This window comes from Panulirus ornatus, chromosome 63, assembly GCF_036320965.1.
Source record: "Panulirus ornatus isolate Po-2019 chromosome 63, ASM3632096v1, whole genome shotgun sequence".
Classification (NCBI taxonomy): Eukaryota; Metazoa; Arthropoda; class Malacostraca; order Decapoda; family Palinuridae; genus Panulirus; species Panulirus ornatus.
In genome coordinates, this window is record NC_092286.1 from 26,996,922 (window position 1) to 27,020,439 (window position 23,518).

Consider the following 23,518-nt stretch of genomic DNA (forward strand, 5'->3'; position numbering starts at 1 on the left):
CACTCTTATCCCCTTTGCCTTTGTACAATGGCACTATGCACGCATTCCGCCAATCCTCAGGCACCTCACCATGAGTCATACATACATTAAATAACCTTACCAACCAGTCAATAATACAGTCACCCCCTTTTTTTAATAAATTCCACTGCAATACCATCCAAACCTGCTGCCTTGCCAGCTTTCATCTTCCGCAAAACTTTTACTACCTCTTCTCTGTTTACCAAATCATTTTCCCTAACCCTCTCACTTTGCACACCACCTCGACCAAGACACCCTATATCTGCCACTCTATCATCAAACACATTCAACAAACCTTCAAAATACTCACTCCATCTCCTTTTCACATCCCCACTACTTGTTATCACCTCCCCATTTGCGCCCTTCACTGAAGTTCCCATTAGCTCCCTTGTCTTACGCACTTTATTTACCTCCTTCCAGAACATCTTTTTATTCTCCCTAAAATTTAATGATACTCTCTCACCCCAACTCTCATTTGCCCTCTTTTTCACCTCTTGCACCTTTATCTTGACCTCCTGTCTCTTTCTTTTATACATCTCCCACTCAATTGCATTTTTTCCCTGCAAAAATAATCCAAATGCCTCTCTCTTCTCTTTCACTAATAATCTTACTTCTTCATCCCACCACTCACTACCCTTTCTAATCAACCCACCTCCCACTCTTCTCATGCCACAAGCATCTTTTGCGCAATCCATCACTGATTCCCTAAATACCTCCCATTCCTCCCCCACTCCCCTTACTTCCATTGTTCTCACCTTTTTCCATTCTGTACTCAGTCTCTCCTGGTACTTCCTCACACAAGTCTCCTTCCCAAGCTCACTTACTCTCACCACCCTCACAATATATCTATATATATTTCAGAAGTGGTAGAGGATGTGTGGATCAGGTGTTTGCTTTGAAAAATGTATGTGAGAAATACGTAGAAAAACAGATGCATTTGTGTGTAGCACTTATGGATCTGGAAAAGGCATATGATAGAGTTGATAGAGATGCTCCTTGGAAGGTATTAAGAATATATGGCATGGGAGGTAAGTTGCTACAAGCAGTGAAAAGGTTTTATCGAGGATGTAATGCACGCATACGAGTAGGAAGAGAGGAAAGTGATTGGTTCCCGGTGAATGTTGGTTTGCGGCAGGGATGCGTGATGTCTCCACAGTTGTTTAATTTATTTATGGATGGGGTTGTTAGGGAGGTGAATGCAAGAGTTTTGGAGAGAGGGGCAAGTATGCAGTCTGTTGTGGATAAGAGGGCTTGGGAGGTGAGTCAGGCTGGTGCCTGATTCGGATGAGAAACTGCAGAAGCTGGTGAGTGAATTTGGTAAAGTGTGTGAAAGAAGAAAGCTGAAAGTAAATGTGAATAAGAAGAGGGTTATTAGGTTCAGTAGGGTTGAGGAACAAGTAAATTGGGAGGTAAGTTTGAATGGAGAAAAACTGGAAGAAGTGAAGAGTTTTAGATAGAGTGGATTAAGCAGGGGTTAGAACCATGGAAGTAGTGACAGGGTGGGGGAGGGGGTGAAGGTTCTGGGAGCATTGAAGAATGTGTAGAAGGCAAGGACATTATCTCGGAGCAATAATGGGTGTGTTTGAAGGAATAATGGTTCCAACAATGTTATGTGGTTGCGAGGCATGGCCCATAGATAGGGTTGTGTGGATGAGGGTGGATGTGTTGGAAATGAGATGTTTGGGGACTATATGTGGTGTGAGGTGGTTTCATCGTGTAAGTAATGAAAGGGTAAGAGAGGTGTGGTAATAAAAGGAGTGTGGTTGAGAGAGCAAAAGAGACTATTGAAATGGTTTGGTCACATGGAGGGAATGAGTGAGGAAAGATTGATAAAGAGGGTATATGTGTCAGAGGTGGAGGGAATGAGAAGTGGGAGACCAAATTGGAGGTGGAAAGATGGAGTGAAAAAGATTTTGAGTGATCGGGGCCTGAACATGCAGGAGGGTGAAAGGCGTGCAAGGAATAGAGTGAATTGGAACAATGTGGTATACCGGGGTCGACGTGCTGTCAATGGATTGAACCAGGGCATGTGAAGCGTTTAGGGTAAACCATGGAAAGTTCTTTTGGGGCCTGGATGTGGAAAGGGAGCTGTAGTTTCAGTGCATTATACATGACTGCTAGAGATTGAGTGTGAACGAATGTGGCCTGTGTTGTCTTTTCCTAGCGCTACCTCGCGCACATGTGGGGGGAGGGGGTTCTTATTTCATGTGTGGCGGGGTGGCAATAGGAATGAATAAGGGCAAACAATATGAATTATGTACATGTGTATATAGGTATATGTCTGTGTATGTATATATATGTATACATTGAGATGTATAGGTATGTATATGTGCGTGTGTGGACATGTATTTATATACATGTTTATGTGGGTGGGTTGGGCTATTCGTTTGGCTGTTTCCTTGCGCTACCTTGCTAATGCGGGAGACAGTGACAAAGTATAATAAAATAAAATAAAATATATATAGATATGTATATGTGTATATAGATATGTATATGTTGAGATGTATAGGTATGTATATTTGCGTGTGTGGACGTGTATGTATATACACGTGTATGTGGGTGGGTTGGGCCATTCTTTCGTCTGTTTCCTTGCGCTACCTCGCAAACGCGGGAGACAGCGACAAAGCAAAAAAAAAAAAAAAAAAAGAAATAAATGAAATAAATTATTTTTTATTTATTCGTTTATTTTGCTTTGTCGCTGTCTCCCGCATTAGCGAGGTAGCGCAAGGAAACAGACGAATGAATGGCCCAACCCACCCACATACACGTGTATATACATACACGTCCACACACGCAAATATACATACCTATACATCTCAACATATACATATCTATATACACACAGAAATATACATATATACACATGTACATAATTCATACTGTCTGCCTTCATTCATTCCCGTTGCCACCCTGCCACACATAAAATAACAACCCCCCCCCCCATGTGGGCAAGGTAGTGCTAGGAAAAGACAACAAAGGCCACATTCATTCACACTCAGTCTCTAGCTGTCATGTAATAATGTACCGAAACCACAGCTCCCTTTCCACATCCAGGCCCCACAGAACTTTCCATGGTTTACCCCAGACACTTCTCATGCCTTGGTTCAATCCATTGACAGCATGTCAACCCCGGTATACCACATTGCTCCAATTCACTCTATTCCTTGCATGCCTTTCACCCTCCTGCATGTTCAGGCCCCGATCACTCAAAATCTTTTTCACTCCAACTTTCCATCTCCAATTTGGTCTCCCACTTCTCCTCGTTCCCTCCACCTCTGACACATATATCCTCTTTGTCAATCTTTCCTCACTCATTCTCTTCATGTGACCAAACCATTTTAAAACACCCTCTTCTGCTCTCTCAACCACACTCTTTTTTATTGCCACACATCTCTCTTACCCTATTATTACTTACTCGATCAAACCACCTCACACCACATATTGTCCTCAAACATCTCATTTCCAGCACATCCACCCTCCTCCGCACAACTCTATCCATAGCCTACGCCTCGCAACCATATAACATTGTTGGAACCACTACAACTTCAAACATACCCATTTTTGCTTTCCAAGATAATGTTCTCGACTTCCACACATTCTTCAATGCTCCCAGAACTTTCGCCCACTCCGCTGCCCTATGATTCACTTCCGCTTCCATGGTTCCATCCGCTGCCAAATCCACTCCCAGATACCTAAAACACTTCACTTCCTCCAGTTTTTCTCCATTCCAACTTACCTCCCAATTGACTTATCCCTCAACCCTACTGTACATAATAACCTTCCTCTTATTCACATTTACTTTCAGCTTTCTTCTTTCACACACTTTACCAAACTCAGTCACCAGCACTGTATCATCAGTGAACATTAACTGACTCACTTCCCAAGCTCTCTCATCCACAACAGCCTGCATACTTGCCCCTCTATTGAAAACTCTTGCATTCACCTCCCTAACAACTCCATCCTTAAACAAATTAAACAACCATGGAAACATCACACACCCCTTCCGCTAACCTACATTCACTGAAAACCAATCACTTTCCTCTCTTCCTACACATTCACATGCCTTACATCCTTGATAAAAACTTTTCACTGCTTCTAACAACTTACCTCCCACACCATATATTCTTAATACCTTCCACAGAGCATCTCTATCATATGCCTTCTCTAGATCCATAAATGCTACATAGAAATCTAAGTTTTTAAAAGGGGAAACCGGAGAAGCAGTCACGCGGGGAGTGCTCATCCTTCTCGAAGACTCAGATTGGGATGTTTAAATGTGTTTGGATGTAACCAAGATGAGAAAAAAGGAGAGATAGGTAGTATGTTTGAGGAAAGGAACCTGCATATTTTGGCTCTGAATGAAACAAAACTCAAGGGTAAAGGGGAAGAGTGTTTTGGGAGTAAAGTCAGGGGTTAGTGAGAGGACAAGAGCAAGGGAAGGAGTAGCACTACTCCTGAAACAGGAGTGGTGGGAGTATGTAATAGAGTGTAAGAAAGTAAACTCTAGATTGATATGGGTAAAACTGAAAGTGGATGGAGATGGGTGATTATTGGTGCATATGCACCTGGGCATGAGAAGAAAGATCATGAGAGGCAAGTGTTTTGGGAGCAGCTGAGTGAGTGTGTTAGTAGTTTCAATGCACAAGACCAGGTTATAGTGATGGATGATTTGAACACAAAGGTGAGTAATGTGGCAGTTGAGGGAATAATTAGTGTGCATGGGGTGTTCAGTGTTGTAAATGGAAATGGTGAAGAGCTTGTAGATTTTATGTGCTGAGGAAAGACTGGTGATTGGGAAGAATACCTGGTTTTAAAAAGAGAGATATGCTTAAGTATACTTATGTAAATAGGAGAGATGGCCAGAGAGCATCATTGGATTATGTGTTAATTGATAGGCTCACGAAAGAGAGACTTTTGGATGTTAATGTGCTGAGAGGTGCATCTGGAGGGATGTCTGATCATTATCTTGTGGAGGCGAAGGTGAAGGTTTGTAGAGATTTTCATAAAAGAAGAGAGAATGTTGGGGTGAAGAAAGTGGTGAGAGTAAGTGAGCTTGGGAAGGAGACTTGTGTGAGGAAGTACCAGGAGAGGCTAAGTACAGAATGGAAAAAGGTGAGAACAAAGGAGGTAAGGGGAGTGGGGGAGGAATGGGATGTATTTAGGGAAGCAGTGATGGCTTGCACAAAAGATGCTTGTGGCATGAGAAGTGTGGGAGGTGGGCAGATTAGAAAGGGTAGTGAGTAGTGGGATGAAGAAGTAAGATTATTAGTGAAAAAGAAGAGAGAGGCATTTGGACGATTTTTGCAGGGAAATAATGCAAATGAGTGGGAGATGTATAAAAGAAAGAGGTAGGAGGTCAAGAGAAAGGTGTGAGAGGTGAAAAAGAGGGCAAATGAGAGTTGGGGTGAGAGAGTATCATTAAATTTTAGGGAGAATAAAAAGATATTTTGGAAGGAGGTAAATAAAGTACGTAAGACAAGGGAACAAATGGGAACTTTAGTGAAGGGGGCTAATGGGGAGGTGATAACAAGTAGTGGTGATGTGAGAAGGAGATGGAGTGAGTATTTTGAAGGTTTGTTGAATGTGTTTGATGATAGAGTGGCAGATATAGTGTGTTTTGGTCGAGGTGGTGTGCAAAGTGAGAGGGTTAGGGAGAATGATTTGGTAAACAGAGAAGAGGTAGTAAAAGCTTTGCGGAAGATGAAAGCCGGCAAGGCAGCGGGTTTGGATGGTATTGCAGTGGAATTTATTAAAAAAGGGGTGACTGTATTATTGACTGGTTGATAAGGTTATTTAATGTATGTATAACTCATGGTGAGGTGCCTGAGGATTGGCAGATTGCTTGCATAGTGCCATTGTACAAAGGCGAAGGGGATAAAAGTGAGTGCTCAAATTACAGAGGTATAAGTTTGTTGAGTATTCCTGGTAAATTATATGGGAGGGTATTGATTGAGAGGGTGAAGGCATGTACAGAGCATCAGATTGGGGAAGAGCAGTGTGGTTTCAGAAGTGGTAGAGGATGTGTGGATCAGGTGTTTGCTTCAAAGAATGTATGAGAAATACTTAGAATATTTATATTTATTGATTTGTTTATTTATTTTGCTTTGTTGCTGTCTCCCATGTTTGCGCGGTAGCGCAAGGAAAGAGATGAAAGAAATGGCCCAACCCATCCCCATACACATGTATATACATACACGTCCACACACGCAAATATACATACCTATACATCTCAATGTACACATATATATACACACACAGACATATACATATATACACATGTACATAATTCATACTGTCTGCCTTTATTCATTCCCTATAGCCACCTCGCTACACATGGAATAATATTCCCCTCCCCGCTCATGTGTGCGAGGTAGCGCTAGGAAAAGAAAACAAAGGCCCCATTCGTTCACACTCAGTCTCTAGCTGTCATGTAATAATGCCTGAAACCACTGCTCCCTTTCCACATCCAGGCCCCACAGAACTTTCCATGGTTTACCCCAGATGCTTCACATGCCCTGATTCAATCCATTGCTTTGAAGAATGTATGTGAGAAATACTTAGAAAAGCAAATGTATTTGTATGTAGCATTTATGGATCTGGAGAAGGCATATGATAGAGTTGATAGAGATGCTTTGTGGAATGTACTAAGAATATATGGTGTGGGAGGCAAGTTGTTAGAAACAGTGAAAAGTTTTTATCGAGGATGTAAGGCATGTGTACGTGTAGGAAGAGAGGAAAGTGATTGGTTCTCAGTGAATGTAGTGTGGCAGGGGTGTGTCATGTCTCCATGGTTGTTTAATTTGTTTATGGATGGGGTTGTTAGGGAGGTGAATGCAAGAGTTTTGGAAAGAAGGGCAAGTATGCAGTCTGTTAGGGATGAGAGAGCTTGGGAAGTGAGTCAGTTGTTGTTCGCTGATGATACAGTGCTGGTGGCTGAATCATGTGAGAAACTGCAGAAGCTGGTGACTGAGTTTGGTAAAGTGTGTGAAAGAAGAAAGTTAAGAGTAAAAGTGAATAAGAGCAAGGTTATTAGGTACAGTAGGGTTGAGGATCAAGTCAATTGGGAGGTAAGTTTGAATGGAGAAAAACTGGAGGAAGTAAAGTGTTTTAGATATCTGGGAGTGGATCTGGCAGTGGATGGAACCATGGAAGCGGAAGTGAAACATAGGGTTGGGGAGGGGGCGAAAATCCTGGGAGCCTTGAAGAATGTGTGGAAGTCGAGGACATTATCTCGGAAAGCAAAAAATGGGTATGTTTGAAGGAATAGTGGTTCCAACAATGTTGTATGGTTGCGAGGCGTGGGCAATGGATAGAGTTGTGCGCAGGAGGGTGGATGTGCTGGAAATGAGATGTTTGAGGACAATGTGTGGTGTGAGGTGGTTTGATTGAGTAAGTAATGTAAGGGTAAGAGAGATGTGTGGAAATAAAAAGAGCTTGGTTGAGAGAGCAGAAGAGGGTGTTTTGAAATAGTTTGGGCACATGGAGAAAATGAGTGAGGAAAGATTGACCAAGAGGATATATGTGTCGGAGGTGGAGGGAACGAGGAGAAGTGGGAGACCAAATTGGAGGTGGAAAGATGGAGTGAAAAAGATTTTGTGTGATCGGGGCCTGAACATGCAGGAGGGTGAAAGGAGGGCAAGGAATAGAGTGAATTGGATCGATGTGGTATACCAGGGTTGACGTGCTGTCAGTGGATTGAATCAGGGCGTGTGATTTGTCTGGGGTAAGCCATGGAAAGTTGTGTGATGCCTGGATGTGGAAAGGGAGCTGTGGTTTCGGGCATTATTGCGTGACAGCTGGAGACTGGGTGTGAACGAATGGGGCCTTTGTTGTCTTTTCCTAGTGCTACCTCGCACACATGAGGGGGGAGGGGGATGGTATTCCATGTGTGGCGAAGTGGCGATGGGAATGAATAAAGGCAGATAGTGTGAATTGTGTGCATGGGTATATATGTGTGTGTCTGTGTGTGTATATATGTGTGTACATTGGGATGTATAGGTGTGTATATTTGCGTGTGTGGACGTGTATGTATATACATTGTGTATGGGGGTGGGTTGGGCCATTTCTTTCGTCTGTTTCCTTGCGCTACCTCGCAATCGCGGGAGACGGCAACAAAGCAAAATAAATAATAAATAAATATATATATACATATGGATTGAGTGATGAGAGAGATGAAAGCAAAACTAGGGAACAGAGTGTAGAGATAAAGTATGATGGTGTGATATGGTGGTTAGTGGCAAGCCTGTGTGTGGATGATACTTTGTTGTTTGCCTAGAGTGAAGAGGAGTTGCAGAAGGTTGTAACTATGTTTTATGATATGTGTACAGGTAGGGGATTGGCTGTAAATGCAAGTAAAAGTAAAGTAATGGTGTTTGAAAGGAAACAGAGTAAAAGTATAAATTTTGCACAACCATATAGAGTGAAAGAAAAAAGTGTACTAAATAGGAAGAAGTGTGAGAATTTAAGTATTTAGGAGCTGTCTTAGGTAACTTTGGTGATATGGAAGGAGATGTAAGGGAGAGACAGCAGTACAGGTTAAAAGAGTCATTGGTTCCTTTATAGAATAATGAAGGGTTGAGGTTAAGTATGGAAGTGAAGAGAGGATTAAAGGACAGCATAGCCCTCTTAACCCTGACCTATGTAGCTGAAACATTAGCATGGAATGAGGCACATAGGTCAAGAATCCAGGCTGTGGAAATGAGTTATTTGAGAAGAGCATGTGGTGTGACTAGATGTAACTAGATGAATGAAAGGGTGTGTGAGAGGTATGGTATGGCAGGGAATACAAAGGGAATGAATTGTTAAGTGGTAGAATGGGTGAAACATAATACTATGAGGTGGTTTGGGCATGTGGAAAGAATGCAAGACTGGGTGTTTACAAGAAAAGTGTATGAATAAGAGTACAATTAAAGGGGTTGGTGTGAGAGGAAGACCACTTTTTACATGGACAAAAAGGGGACAGAAATGGCGGAAAGATGCATGGAATGGTGTATGCGAGGAAGGCATGCAAGGACAGGGATAAGTGGAGACTCTTGCCGTGGCCAGTCCTTGATAGGAGTTCCTGGAGGGAACAGGCATCAGAGATATAGATAGAAAAGTAACATATGTAAGAGTATAAAACTTTGAATGTTTAGAGAAGGGAAAATATGACTGAATATTAAGCTTACTTAACAAACCATTTCTAGCTTATAAAGGTTTATTTCATTACTAGGAAGGTGTGGGTATAATTCTGCACTCCTCACTACTCCTGCAGTCACTATTATAGCTACTCGAGCGATGATCGTGTGGAAAATACAGATATTGGTTGACTGTGTAAGGGATAAGAAAGAACACCTGTATGTGCGAGTTAGTGAGGAAAGAGAAGGAAAACACAAGTAATATGAAGAAATAGCTGACTTTGATTTTTGCTGGATTGCATAAGTAAGTCCTGCCCTCTCAACTTAGATTTTCTCCACATGGAAGAAATTACAAAGTAATTGCTTTTACTTTTACTTTATGTGATCCAGGAGGTAATGGAGGACTTTGAAAACTGATGATTAAAGATCTAGACCATTTCCAAAGAAAAACCACCTATATCCTTGCAAGAGGTGCCACCCAATCTTTCTGCTCATGTTCACTGTTAGCATGAGAGTATCATAGTATTTTGAAATATATGTGTTACTCACCACCTCTGCTTGCAATGTGTACAAAATAAGCATACAGTGTGAAACAAAGTTCAAGAGAAAGAAACAAAAGCAGTATCCCTTCCTCATATGCCAATCACTGTCCATCTTAACTCATTTTCGGTTTGTGTTGTGTGCAGTATTTCTAAATATGTTATTCACCACTAATGCCCAACCTGGATATGAAATAAGAGTAGAGTGAGAACTAAAGTTCAAGAGAAAGAAACATCATAAGCTGACATATCTACCAAGCCCAACTCCTTTTGCCCCTCACTCAGCAGTTAACTGGGTCAACACTTTCAGAGGATTTTCTCATACTTTTGCATGCTAATGTTTCATTTCAAAAAGGAAAAAAAGGTTTTAAGTTCTTTTGAATTCCACTTATGCAGATGGACAATGCATCCACAGTACTGCTGTTTTAGGCTTAAAGTACAATGAAATACTGTTGCTGTCAGAGTTTTATTTGTGTCAGTCATTATATATTATTATCATTATTTAACCCCGGGTTTCTTGCAGTTGTAATGCTGTGCTATAATCAGTAATAGGGACTGAATTGACTCCTTTGGAGTGAGATGTTCTTCAGTGAGATTTTACTCCAATGATACATTCTCATTTAAGGTGACTTTTCACAACAGGTGAAGTCTGATAACAGTCTTCATAACCGTTAGTGAATTATACACAAGAGCCAAGAAGGAGCTTGTCACACTCCACTGTTTTTGTTAACTTGGTTTTGTTCCTGTATTTTCTCTTTCCCCCAACCAAAGTTTTGTTCCTGTATTATCTATTTCCTCCAACTAATTTGTCTATTTCTATACTCTCAGCAACCTTTCCTTTATAGGTTCAGTTGAAAAATGCCATATATCAAGTAGTGGAGCTAAAGTATTTTGATGTGGTGATAAAGACAACTTGACATTGAAGGTAACCTTTTTACATTGTAGTGAAAAAGTCCACTGTTGACTAAAATACCATGAGAACTAGGGAGCTATGAAAGGAATTTTTAAACATCTTTTGTGTATGTGGAGGAATAATGAAGCATGATTACAACCATGGAATCAAAGGGGCAGATTTTCAAGTGTTTGAATGTTACAGCCAATAAATGAAGAGTGTAGAAAACCTTTATCACTTTATGACACAGCCGAAACACATTGTTAATAGTCTCCTGTAGTTGATCATTTTGTAACTGTATCCAAAATTATCTCATGTTATGGTGTTTTTCTAGGTCGTGTTATTCATGTAATTAGGTTTCAGTCATTCTGTATTAGTTGACTAGGATTACTTGCTTTCAAATTTGTCACTATTCATCCTCATATTACAATATATACTTATCAGTTTAAATTTACACTCATTTTCAAATTACAGTGTACACTTGGTCTCAAATTAGTCTACACTTTTCAAATTACAGTGTACCCTTGGTCTCAAATTAGTCTACACATTTTCAAATTACAGTGTACCCTTGGTCTCAAATTAGTCTACACATTTTCAAATTACAGTGTACCCTTGGTCTCAAATTAGTCTACACTTCTTTTCAAATTACAGTGTACCCTTGGTCTCAAATTAGTCTACACTTGTTTTCAAATTTCAGTCTACAGTTGTTCTCAAATAATTGCCTACATTTGTTCTCAAATTACATTATGCTCATTTTCTCATATTACACTTACACCTGTTCTCAAATTACATTCTACACTTGGTCTTAAATCAGTCTACTCTTGTTCTCAAATTCCCAAATACTTTTGTGTTCAAATTATGGTCTACACTTGTTCTCAGATTATGATTACTCATTCTTTTAAATGACAGACTAAACTTATTCTCAAAGTATAATCATCTCGTGTGTTCAAATCATAGTCTACACTTGTTCTCAGATTAGGTTTCTTTTTCAATTTTCAAGTTATATTACACTCTTGTTCTCAGATTGCAGCATACACACTTGTTTGCAAATTACAGTCTACTTTTGTTCTCAAATTAGTCTACATTTGCTTTCAGTTTATAGTGTACACTTGTTCTCAAATTATAATCTAATTTTCAAATAGCAGTCTACACTTTTTTCCAAATTACTGGTTACACTTGTTCTCAGATTACAGTGTAAATTGGTTTTCAAATTCAAGTTTACACTTGCTCTTAAATTATAGTTTACAATTGTTCTCAAATTACAGTCTACACATTTTCGCAAATTAGTCTACACTTCTGAAAATAGTCTACACTTGTTTTCAGATTACAGTGTATACTTATTCTCAGATTATAGTCTACACATTTATTTTCAAATTTAAGTCTACACTTATTCTCAAAATATAGTCTATACACTTATTTGCAAATTGGAGTCTACATTTCTCAAATTACACTTGTTTTCAAATTAGTCTGTACTTGCTCTCATAATATAGTCTACACTTGTTCCCAAATTAGTCTACAGTTGTTTTCTAATTTGTCTACATTCATTCTCACATTACAGTCTACACTTATTCTCAAATTATAGTGTACACTTGATCACATATTACAGTCTATGTGTTCTCAAATTTCACATTAGTTAACACCTGGTCTCATACTATAGTCTACATTTATTTCCAAATTACAGTTAAAACTTGTTCTCAAATTAGTCTACATACACTTGTTTTCAAATTACAGTATACATATTCTCAGATTAATCTTTGTGTACACTAATTCGCAAATCCTTTGATTCAGTGGCCGTCGGACAGTTTTTAGCGTTCATGCTTATTTGGTGGTAAAACTGTTGACAGTTTTGCTCTTGATACTGTTGTGAAATATAAACACTTACAGTACTGGTCATTAGAGGAAGATAAACTAAAATAAAGCCTAGTCTGACTGTCTTGTTTATAAATTGTAGGCATATTTCGCTTTGTGCTGATAAGCATTTAGATACTGGCTGAACCTTGTTTATAATTGTCGGGCATATTCAGTTGCAGTCTGACTATTTCATGAACTTGAGATATATTTATCTAGTGTCTGACTACCTTGGTTATAAATTTATGGCATAATTAGTTACTGGATGACTACATGGTTTATAAATGTATGATATATTTAGTTACTGGCTGACTGCCTGACTTGTAAACTTAAGGCATATTTGGCTACAAAGATTTTCTCCATTCAACAGTGTAACATATGGAGGACGAGATATTAAAGTCCCTTCATAGGTTCAAATTTAAATTTTACAATTGAATGACAAGTATTATCAGCGAGGCTTCACTTGACTATGTTATAACATAAAACAGCTCATACATGAAACCACTGAAGTACAATACTTACAAGTTTTTGTGAAATTGTAAATGTAAAATATTCTCATATCAGGTTTTTAACTGAATGAAATAATTTAGTGAAATTCAGGATCTGAAACATTCTCATAATCAGATTTATACCTGACTGAAATAGTTCTTAGAGTAAAACTAAGCAAGTGTAATCCAATTACTGATTACTCCAGTTCTATAATATTTCAAAGTTTTACATACTGCCAGTTATACTTTTCATGAAATTTATCTTTCATAAAAAAGTTTTAGTACCCAGTTTTCATGTATTAGATTATTTCAACTCTCCTTCAGGATTCATCCAAATCTGATTTGTATCTATCCATGAAAAGTTCAGTCATCCAAATTTTATATCCCTGAGCCTGAATAGAGCTCACAGTTTTTCGTGAATTGGTCACTTGAGAGAGCTCTTTGAGCACTTAGGGTTACTTTTGTTCAAATTGTTGGAATCCTGCAGTTTGCATCTTGGTGGTCATTTTCATTGGTCCTTGAGTTTTATCAGAAAAGATTTTAGGTGGTCATTCTCAAGAATCCTTGAGTTCATCAGAAAAGATAAGACCATTACATATAAACAGCATGTATACTTATAAGTTCATCAGGGAGCAGTACACAGAACTAGAAGTGTTGGATCTCAAGTATTTTAGTAGAAAATTAACATTATGAAATGGATTGAAAAAGGCAAGAGTTCAGTTTAGATAAAGCAACTTATGGTAGAGGCTCAGCCTTACCCACATCTATTGCAAGACCATGGTAAGCCAGCACCTTTTTATGGTGAGTATATGCACAATATGGCATTACTTAGTATTTTTCTTATCCATATCTCAGATACAGTAACATTCAGGTATCCAAATACTCCAGTCATCCGCCATGTCACAGATCTGAGCGTGGTCAGATAATTGGACCAGCTGTTCTTTGTTTATGGTTTTTGTTTTAAATCTCATATCCTTTCGATCACGATTCATTTGTAATTCCTTTTTCCACTGCATGTTATTGATTTATTATTTAGAAGCAGGTTGAAAAGATTTCTAAATTTTGGCAAGCATCACTATTTTAGCCAAAGATTAGATAACATCAGTTTTCAGAAAGTGTCCCAAAACTGGTTCATGGGTAGTTAAGGTATTGGAATATAACTACTGTACATATCATACATAAATCTTATGGTGGATTTATATCATCTTATGCTAATGGGTTTTCCTTTGTAGAATCATATATTTAAGTATATTCCATAGTATTATACACTGTGTGTGACCTTTTCATTTTTAAGTTTTGATTAAAATTTGTGAGGTTTCTTGAGATTGCTTTTTACTTTTTTTTCATTTAATCTTTTATTTCATTAAAATTATCACCAAGATTATTGGAACAGGAAGAATTTTTCTTTTATTGAATAGCTTCTTGTTGAAGGATAGAAAACTTGACATATTGAATAATTGAACAACCTTTAAAATTGATTTTCTGCATATTACTAGAGATTTGAAGTGACATGCCAGAAGTGTTCAGTTATTCTTTTCCTATACCTAGAGCTTATTTACCTATTTGGACCATACGTATCATAGATTATTTATATACAATGGGATATTACTAAATTATCAGGCTCAACTTTTACATTGCAGCAAATTGATGATCTTGTACTTCATTGATTTTCTCATTGTTCTGCAGTTTAAGATCTTTCAAAACCTTTTAGATTGGGCATATGACTTAAGTTGATTACTGGAATTGTATATTTTTAATGTTTTCAAATAAACAAAAGCTAGTTGTGAAGAGTAGGGTTATAAATTACATTTATTTTTGTGGGGGGGGGGGGGGGTTAAGAGTGGAATATGGATAAGATATTAAAAGAGCTTGGTTAGTTACCAGTAAAAGTATTGGACAGTATCATCAAGAATGCTATCATGATTTACTTGAAACTAAAGTGTTAATAACGAGTTGGTTATGTGGTAATGGTCGCATCGTGTTCCTATTTATCAGCACACATTTGTAATGCAGAACACTCTCTTTGTGTTTGAAAATTAGGTCTGATATTCAGGCTTTAAAATGTTCTTGGCTATTTTGACTGGAGTAATGGTATACATGTCAGTACCTACCTGTCCACACCAGGCTTCAAGAACTGTACTTAAATATAATCTGTGTAACGCTGTGGTACATGTGGCAAGAGCATGCAGAAAATCAGGAATGCTTTTGTTTACATTAATACTTTTGAAAATTACAAGTGTGCTTTTTCAGGATTTGAAGCCAGTAGGTTTGATACAGGATTTAGTCTCCTGAATAATTTGCAGTACATATGTATGATAGAGCTTGAGTCATGTTTCTGCTATTGAGATACAGAGTAAGTTGTTTTCAGGTTGGTGGTATACTACATAACAGGAAAAGCTTTTCTGAAAATTTTAAGCTTCATAATGATGCTTTAAAAACAAAAGATAATGTTAAGTGTGAAAAGATAACCTCATTCAGTCATTGCATATACTGCTGTTGGTAAACAAGTTAGAAAAAAATGATCATTACTGCTGTCAAAAAATTAAAGTAAAGAACATGTTACCTTGCAAATGTGTGACAATAATGATAAGATTGTGCAACTGTAGGACCTTGTCAGTTACAATGAAGGAGAAAAGATGAAAGTGAGCAGTGATGTGTCAGTGTGCCGTCTTCCTAAAGCACTGCACTGCTTGATACTCTTGTTATGGGCAAGAGGACTTTGCCTATGTTGTTGAAAAGAACTGTTTGGTGCTCAAATCCAGAGGTTCTGGAATCCTTAATACAAAAGTATAAAACAATTCTTGTTTCATTCCTTTCATTAATGAAGATATCAAATTATCCAAAATCCACTTTTTAGGAACATATCAGGTAGGTAGTGTTTTGTAGGCAGCCAACAACCATGGAAGCATATTACCAGTACTACCTGCCTGGGGATCAGGAAGGGTAGTGACACCTGCTGTTTAGTAAGCCAGCAGTTCAGTGGTTGTCAAGTTTCACTCCTCTGACCCACATAGCTGCCTTTCTTTCTACATCAACCATACATGGACTACTGGCGTCCTGTCCAGAAACATACCATGTCTCTTTGTCATAAATAATACTTGACAACATTTAACTCCCACAAGTCATTCTTCATAACTCTAGATTTTCCCGTGGTGAACACTATGTGCTAGCCCTGCTTTTTGGCAAAGTGGTAGGAGCAGACAGCAGTCGTAGGTAGGAACATCTAGGTAGGTGCATTAGGTAGAAACATTGGGTAAAAGTAGTAGGTAGGAACATTTGGTAGACAGTCAGTAGGAACATTAGGTAGAAGCCTGTGCCAACAATGTGGCAGACTTGCTCTCTGCCAGTGGCCTGTTGAGGGAGAGGTGCTAAAAAGCAGCACTGGAGTTCACTATCTATGGAGACTATTCCCATGGCCACCCTGTTGAGGGAGTTCGTGAAGGGAACAGAGATAGAATAATATCACCATGTCAACTTACCAGCATCCTTTATAATTTCCAGTGTACAGCACGATGGCAGTGAAATTAAGGCGTTGGCCATAATATATTTGACATTTACTGTTCTGGAGCACTGTAAATAACATTGTCCAAATATTTTATCTGTCATATTTTCAGTTAAAACTCTCACATAGGAATTCTACCCTTCTGTTTGGGTCATTAACCTTTTCATTGCACATTCATTCTGGAATTATTTCCCAGTGTGGAGAAGAAAGATCCAGTACCTATAATGTACATCGATGGAGAAAATTTGCAAAACATAATATGCATTCCTTTAAACAGTACTGATTTAGGAGGCTGTGTATTGGACTTTGGCAAGCCCCGGATAATGGCGTGGAAACTTTCTTATTTATACCACGATTAATTTTTTTCTTTTCTGGTGTAGCATTTTTTATACACACCTAATTATTATAAACTTTGTTTTTTACCAGGCATGATTTCACACATACCATATGTATCATTTACACATTTTCATATGATTATCTTATTTTTTTATCATAAGCATCATATCATGTAAAGGAACATAGCTTTATTTACCTAAATGAATGAAAAAGACCCTGTTTTCATCAGAAATATAAATAAAAACCCATGATAGTTTGTTTATACTACTGTAAAAATACCACAATTGTTGCATCATTGTGGCTTTCTGTGATGGTGATGCAGTTACACATTCTTTGATGTATGGTAACTTTGATGTGTGATATTTTTTCCAGCTGTGTTGTGGAGTGACTAGTGACACCTGCAGATAAAAAATGGAACCATCCATGGGCTGGAAATTCATGAGAGTGTGAAGCTTTAGTCACAAATGTGGTGCAACTCAACATTTTATGACTTGCTACAAATGAGGGTTGGCACGATGATAGAGTTAAGGCTATCGTCAAGCTACATCCAACTGAACAGTTTTTAACACATTTGTCAGATGTTAAGGATATTTAAAGACTACATAAATTCTTGCTAGGTATGTGACCCTTGGAGTGATTGGTGAAATATGAAAATTACGAAGTTCTGAAACTACATTTAGTTGTGAAAAACTCGGTTATTGAAAGTTACATGAACAGAAGGAAATAGTAAAAAGAAAAAACAATAATAATAATAGTATTCTCTTAATATCTTTTTTAGACATCTCATTTTCAAAACCACCTCCCTAGTCACCCATATTTACATCAACCTCTACAATTTTCCCTGTGAATCCCTAAGCTTGTTACCTGCTCCCTAACTGATGACTGACTCCTGATGAATGCTTGGAGAAGTTTTGGATTTTCTCCTGCCTTGTCCTCAATGTTCTTTTCAAAATTTCTTTGTTCCTTCATTCTTATCCTGCTATACTCTTTCCATGCTTTCTTATACCTTGCAAATGCTGGCTAGCCAACTGGAGTGCCATCTGTATTATTACCTTTGTTTTTTATATTTTATAAAATCATTCCTTCCTCTTTCTTACTATTCTCTCTATACTAGAGGAATGGGGTACCAATGCCTTTAATCTTTCATTGTAGATTTCCCAGATTTCTTGCCACATGTTAGTATAGATAATTTTCTTAAAAAGCCGTAAAAACTTTTGTCTCCATAATTTCCAACAGAATGATTAACCAAATTTCCCTATTCTATCTCTCTATAATTGATGAAGTCAGTCTTTCACTGCTTCATGTACCATCCTGAGCGTTCCTTCATTTTCACTGTATATTTATGAGATGATATCAGTTTTTTGGAAGATTTTATAATATTAACACTACTTAGTTCTGCACAGTTCCTCTTCCCATTATATATTGTCTACATATGAAAGGTGTCGTGGGAAGCACGCTGAACTGCAGGCCAGTTTTACTGATGAATGTGATTTATAAAACAATGGAAAAGATAAATCAGAAAACACATGACTAACCTACAATGGGTAAACTTCTTAACTGGGAAATAATGCTGTTTCAGAGAAAAGGTCTTGCATCATAAACCTTTGAGACTTCTATGACATGGTGACCTCAAATCACAAAGATGGATGAGTAGACTGTGTGTATTTTCCAAGATTCTGGGAAACCTTTGACACTATAACCCATCAGAGGCTGATTAAGGTGAGCAAACTCAATCACTGTATTGACAATAACTTGTGTGGATGGGAACAAAGGTAGCAGAAAAGAGCACATTCACAAAATGGACTGAGGTTATAAGTGAAATGCTGCAAGGTTTGATCATAGGCCCAATGCTACTCTTGATGAATGTAAATAACAGGTATGAAAGACTAGTTTTCTGCCAAAAAATGTTGCTAGTGATGCTAAGGTCATGAGAGAAATGAATGAAAAGTACTGCATCAACTTACAGGGGACATGGACAGTATCCAATGTTAGTCTTATTAATGGTATATGAGATTCTAAGTACTTGCAAAATAATTGGGATGGGACTTAGCATAATAATGTAGATGTTACTTAGAAGGAAATAAACTACAGGAATCAATGTGTGAGAGAGATCTAGGGGTCAACATTGTACCTAATCTATTGCTACAGTTACACATCAGGAGAATTGTGAAAGAAGTAAACTGAAGTCAGGCAAATATTAAAATCACAGTCAAGTATAAATGTAATTAATTGAGCTAATCTCATTACACCGAAGCTGCATTATGCCTTTCAGGTCTAGTCACCACATCATGGCGAAGTAGTTAGCATCACTGAACATCATGTGCGCACGAGCTGCCTGGGATCAAACCCGCATAGGTTTGAATCTTGGTTGTGGCAGCCAGTCCACATTCTATCCAGCTGTTCATCCTCCCATAGGAGCTAGTGAATAAAATGGATACCTAGCACAGGCTAGGGTGTGTGCATACATACATAGGAGTAAATATGTGGTACATATGTATATATTTGCTGATAACTATTAGGAAAATGAAACATGATAAGCCCTAAATGCACTTTCCTGTAATGATCAAACTGGATAGTTTTGCCGTAAGCAAAATTTGTAAATGGTTCCCAGTCTTGTTCACACATTAAAATATTCTGATATTTACGGTACCAGTCCCAAACACCACCGATTGGCAACACTTGTGTGTCTATGGCATCTTAGCTCTGCTCTTTTTTCTGTATATACTAACTGTTCCAAGTCTTCAATCTCATTCTTCTATCTCTATTGACAATATGATCATCACTGGAAAGTGCACTTGGGGCTTATCATGTTTCATTTTCCTTGTGATTATCAGAAAATATTAATCACATCAATCAATGTGACCTACTCTAATATATATATATTATTTATTTTTATTTTGCTTTGTCGCTGTCTCCCGCGTTTGCGAGGTAGCGCAAGGAAACAGATGAAAGAAATGGCCCAACCAACCCCCATACACATGTATATACATACACGTCCACACACGCAAATATACATACCTATACATCTCAATGTACACATATATATACACACACACACAGACACATACATATATACCCATGGACACAATTCACACTGTCTGCCTTTATTCATTCCCCTCGCCACACATGGAATACCATCCCCCTCCCCCCTCATGTGTGCGAGGTAGTGCTAGGAAAAGACAACAAAGGCCCAATTCGTTCACACTCAGTCTCTAGCTGTCATGCAATAATGCCCGAAACCACAGCTCCCTTTCCACATCCAGGCCCCACACAACTTTCCTTGGTTTACCCCAGACGCTTCACATGCCCTGATTCAATCCACTGACAGCATGTCAACCCCGGTATACCACATTGATCCAATTCACTCTATTCCTTGCTCACCTTTCACCCTCCTGCATGTTCAGGCCCCGATCACTCAAAATCTTTTTCACTCCATCTTTCCACCTCCAATTTGGTCTCCCACTTCTCCTCGTTCCCTCCACCTCTGACACATATATCCTATTGGTCAATCTTTCCTTACTCATTCTCTCCATGTGCCCAAACCATTTCAAAACACCCTCTTCTGCTCTCTCAACCACGCTTTTTTTATTTCCACACATCTCTCTTACCCTTCCCTTAATTACTCGATCAAACCACCTCACACCACACATTGTCCTCAAGCATCTCATTTCCAGCACATCCACCCTCCTGCGCACAACTCTATCCATAGCCCACGCCTCGCAACCATACAACATTGTTGGAACCACTATTCCTTCAAACATACCCATTTTTGCTTTCCGAGATAATGTTCTCGACTTCCACACATTCTTCAAGGTTCCCAGGATTTTCGCCCACTCCCCCACCCTATGATTCACTTCCACTTCCATGGTTCCATCCGCTGCCAGATCCACTCCCAGATATCTAAAACACTTTACTTCCTCCAGTTTTTCTCCATTCAAACTTACCTCCCAATTGACTTGACCATCAACCCTACTGTACCTAATAACCTTGCTCTTATTCACATTTACTCTTAACTTTCTTCTTTCACACACTTTACCAAACTCAGTCACCAGCTTCTGCAGTTTCTCACATGAATCAGCCACCAGCACTGTATCATCAGCGAACAACAACTGACTCACTTCCCAAGCTCTCTCATCCACAACAGACTTCTTACTTGCCCCTCTTTCCAAAACTCTTGCATTCACCTCCCTAACAACCCCATCCATAAACAAATTAAACAACCATGGAGACATCACACACCCCTGCCGCAAACCTACATTCACTGAGAACCAATCACTTTTCTCTCTTCCTACACGTACACATGCCTTACATCCTCGATAAAAACTTTTCACTGCTTCTAACAACTTGCCTCCCACACCATATATTCTTAATACCTTCCACAGAGCATCTCTATCAACTCTATCATATGCCTTCTCCAGATCCATAAATGCTACATACAAATCCATTTGCTTTTCTAAGTATTTCTCACATACATTCTTCAAAGCAAACACCTGATCCACACATCCTCTACCACTTCTGAAACTACACTGCTCTTCCCCAATCTGATGCTCTGTACATGCCTTCACCCTCTCAATCAATACCCTTCCATATAATTTACCAGGAATACTCAGCAAACTTATACCACTGTAATTTGAGCACTCACTCTTATCCCCTTTGCCTTTGTACAATGGCACTGTGCACGCATTCCGCCAATCCTCAGGCACCTCACCATGAGTCATACATACATTACATAACCTTACCAACCAGTCAACAATACAGTCACCCCCTTTTTTAATAAATTCCACTGCAATACCATCCAAACCTGCTGCCTTGCCAGCTTTCATCTTCTGCAAAGTTTTTACTACCTCTTCTATGTTTACCAAATCATTTTCCCTAACCCTCTCACTTTGCACACCACCTCGACCAAAACACCCTATATCTGCCACTCTATCATCAAACACATTCAACAAACCTTCAAAATACTCACTCCATCTTCTCACATCACCACTACTTGTTATCACCTCCCCATTAGCGCCCTTCACTGAAGTTCCCATTTGCTCCCTTGTCGTACGCACTTTATTTACCTCCTTCCAGAACATCTTTTTATCCTCCCTAAAATTTAATGATACTCTCTCACCCCAACTCTCATTTGCCCTCTTTTTCACCTCTTGCACCTTTCTCTTGACCTCCTGTTTCTTTCTTTTAAACATCTCCCATTCGATTGCATTTTTTCCCTGCAAAAATCATCCAAATGCCTCTCTCTTCTCTTTCACTAATAATCTGACTTCTTCATCCCACCACTTACTACCCTTTTTAATCAACCCACCTCCCACGCTTCTCATGCCACAAGCATCTTTTGCGCACTCCATCACTGATTTCCTAAATACATCCCATTCCTCCCCCACTCCCCTTACTTCCATTGTTCTCACCTTTTTCCATTCTGTACTCAGTCTCTCCTGGTACTTCCTCACACAAGTCTCCTTCCCAAGCTCACTTACTCTCACCACCCTCCTCACCCCAACATTCACTCTTCTTTTCTGAAAACCCATACAAATCTTCACCTTAGCCTCCACAAGATAATGATCAGACATCCCACCAGTTGCACCTCTCAGCACATTAACATCCAAAAGTCTCTCTTTCGTGCGCCTCTCAATTAACACGTAATCCAATAACGCTCTCTGGCCATCTCTCCTACTTACATACGTATACTTATGTATATCTCGCTTTTTAAACCAGGTATTCCCAATCACCAGTCCTTTTTCAGCACATAAATCTACAAGCTCTTCACCATTTCCATTTACAACACTGAACACCCCATGTATACCAATTATTCCCTCAACTGCCACATTACTCACCTTTGCATTCAAATCACCCATCACTATAACCCGATCTTGTGCATCAAAACCACTAACACACTCATTCAGCTGCTCCCAAAACACTTGCCTCTCATGATCTTTCTTCTCATGCCCAGGTGCATATGCACCAATAATCACCCATCTCTCTCCATCAACTTTCAGTTTTACCCATATTAATCGAGAATTTACTTTCTTACATTCTATCACATACTCCCACAACTCCTGTTTCAGGAGTACTGCTACTCCTTCCCTTGCTCTTGTCCTCTCACTAACCGCTGACTTTACTACCAAGACATTCCCAAACCGCTCTTCCCCTTTACCCTTGAGCTTCGTTTCACTCAGAGCCAAAACATCTAGGTTCCTTTCCTCAAACATACTATGTATATCTCCTTTTTTCACATCTTGGTTACATCCACACACATTTAGACACCCCAATCTGAGTTTACGAGGAGGATGAGCACTCCCCGCTTGACTCCTTCTGTTTCCCATTTTTTAGAAAGTTAAAATACAAGGAGGGGAGGATTTCTGGCCCCCCGCTCCCGTCCCCTTTAGTCGCCTTCTACGACATGTGAGGAATGCGTGGGAAGTATTCTTTCACCCCTATCCCCAAGGATAATATATATATATATATATATATATATATATATATATATATTTTTTTTTCATACTATTCGCCATTTCCCGCGGTAGCGAGGTAGCTTTAGGAACAGAGGACTGAGCCTTTGAGGGAAATCCCCACTTGGCCCCCATCTGTGTTCCTTCCTTTGGAAAATCAAAAATGAGAGGGGAGGATTTCCAGCCCCCCCACTCCCATATATATATATATATATATATATATATATATATATATATATATATATATATATATATATATTTTTTTTTTTTTTTTTTTTGCCGCTGTCTCCCGCGTTTGCGAGGTAGCGCAAGGAAACAGACGAAAGAAAT

The 23,518-nt window shown here is 38.9% G+C and overlaps 1 protein-coding gene across 1 annotated transcript in view; it reads left to right on the forward strand.

The window, feature by feature from the left end:
* The window catches only part of LOC139746040 (uncharacterized), a 304,925-nt gene extending 287,621 nt beyond the window's left edge, over nucleotides 1–17,304 (forward strand). The window contains exon 18 of the mRNA XM_071656858.1: nucleotides 17,112–17,304. Within this exon, the coding sequence (XP_071512959.1) occupies nucleotides 17,112–17,147 (36 nt within the window). The 3' untranslated portion in view covers nucleotides 17,148–17,304. The remainder of the gene's footprint in view (nucleotides 1–17,111) is intronic.
* Nucleotides 17,305–23,518: the final 6,214 nt, after the last annotated feature.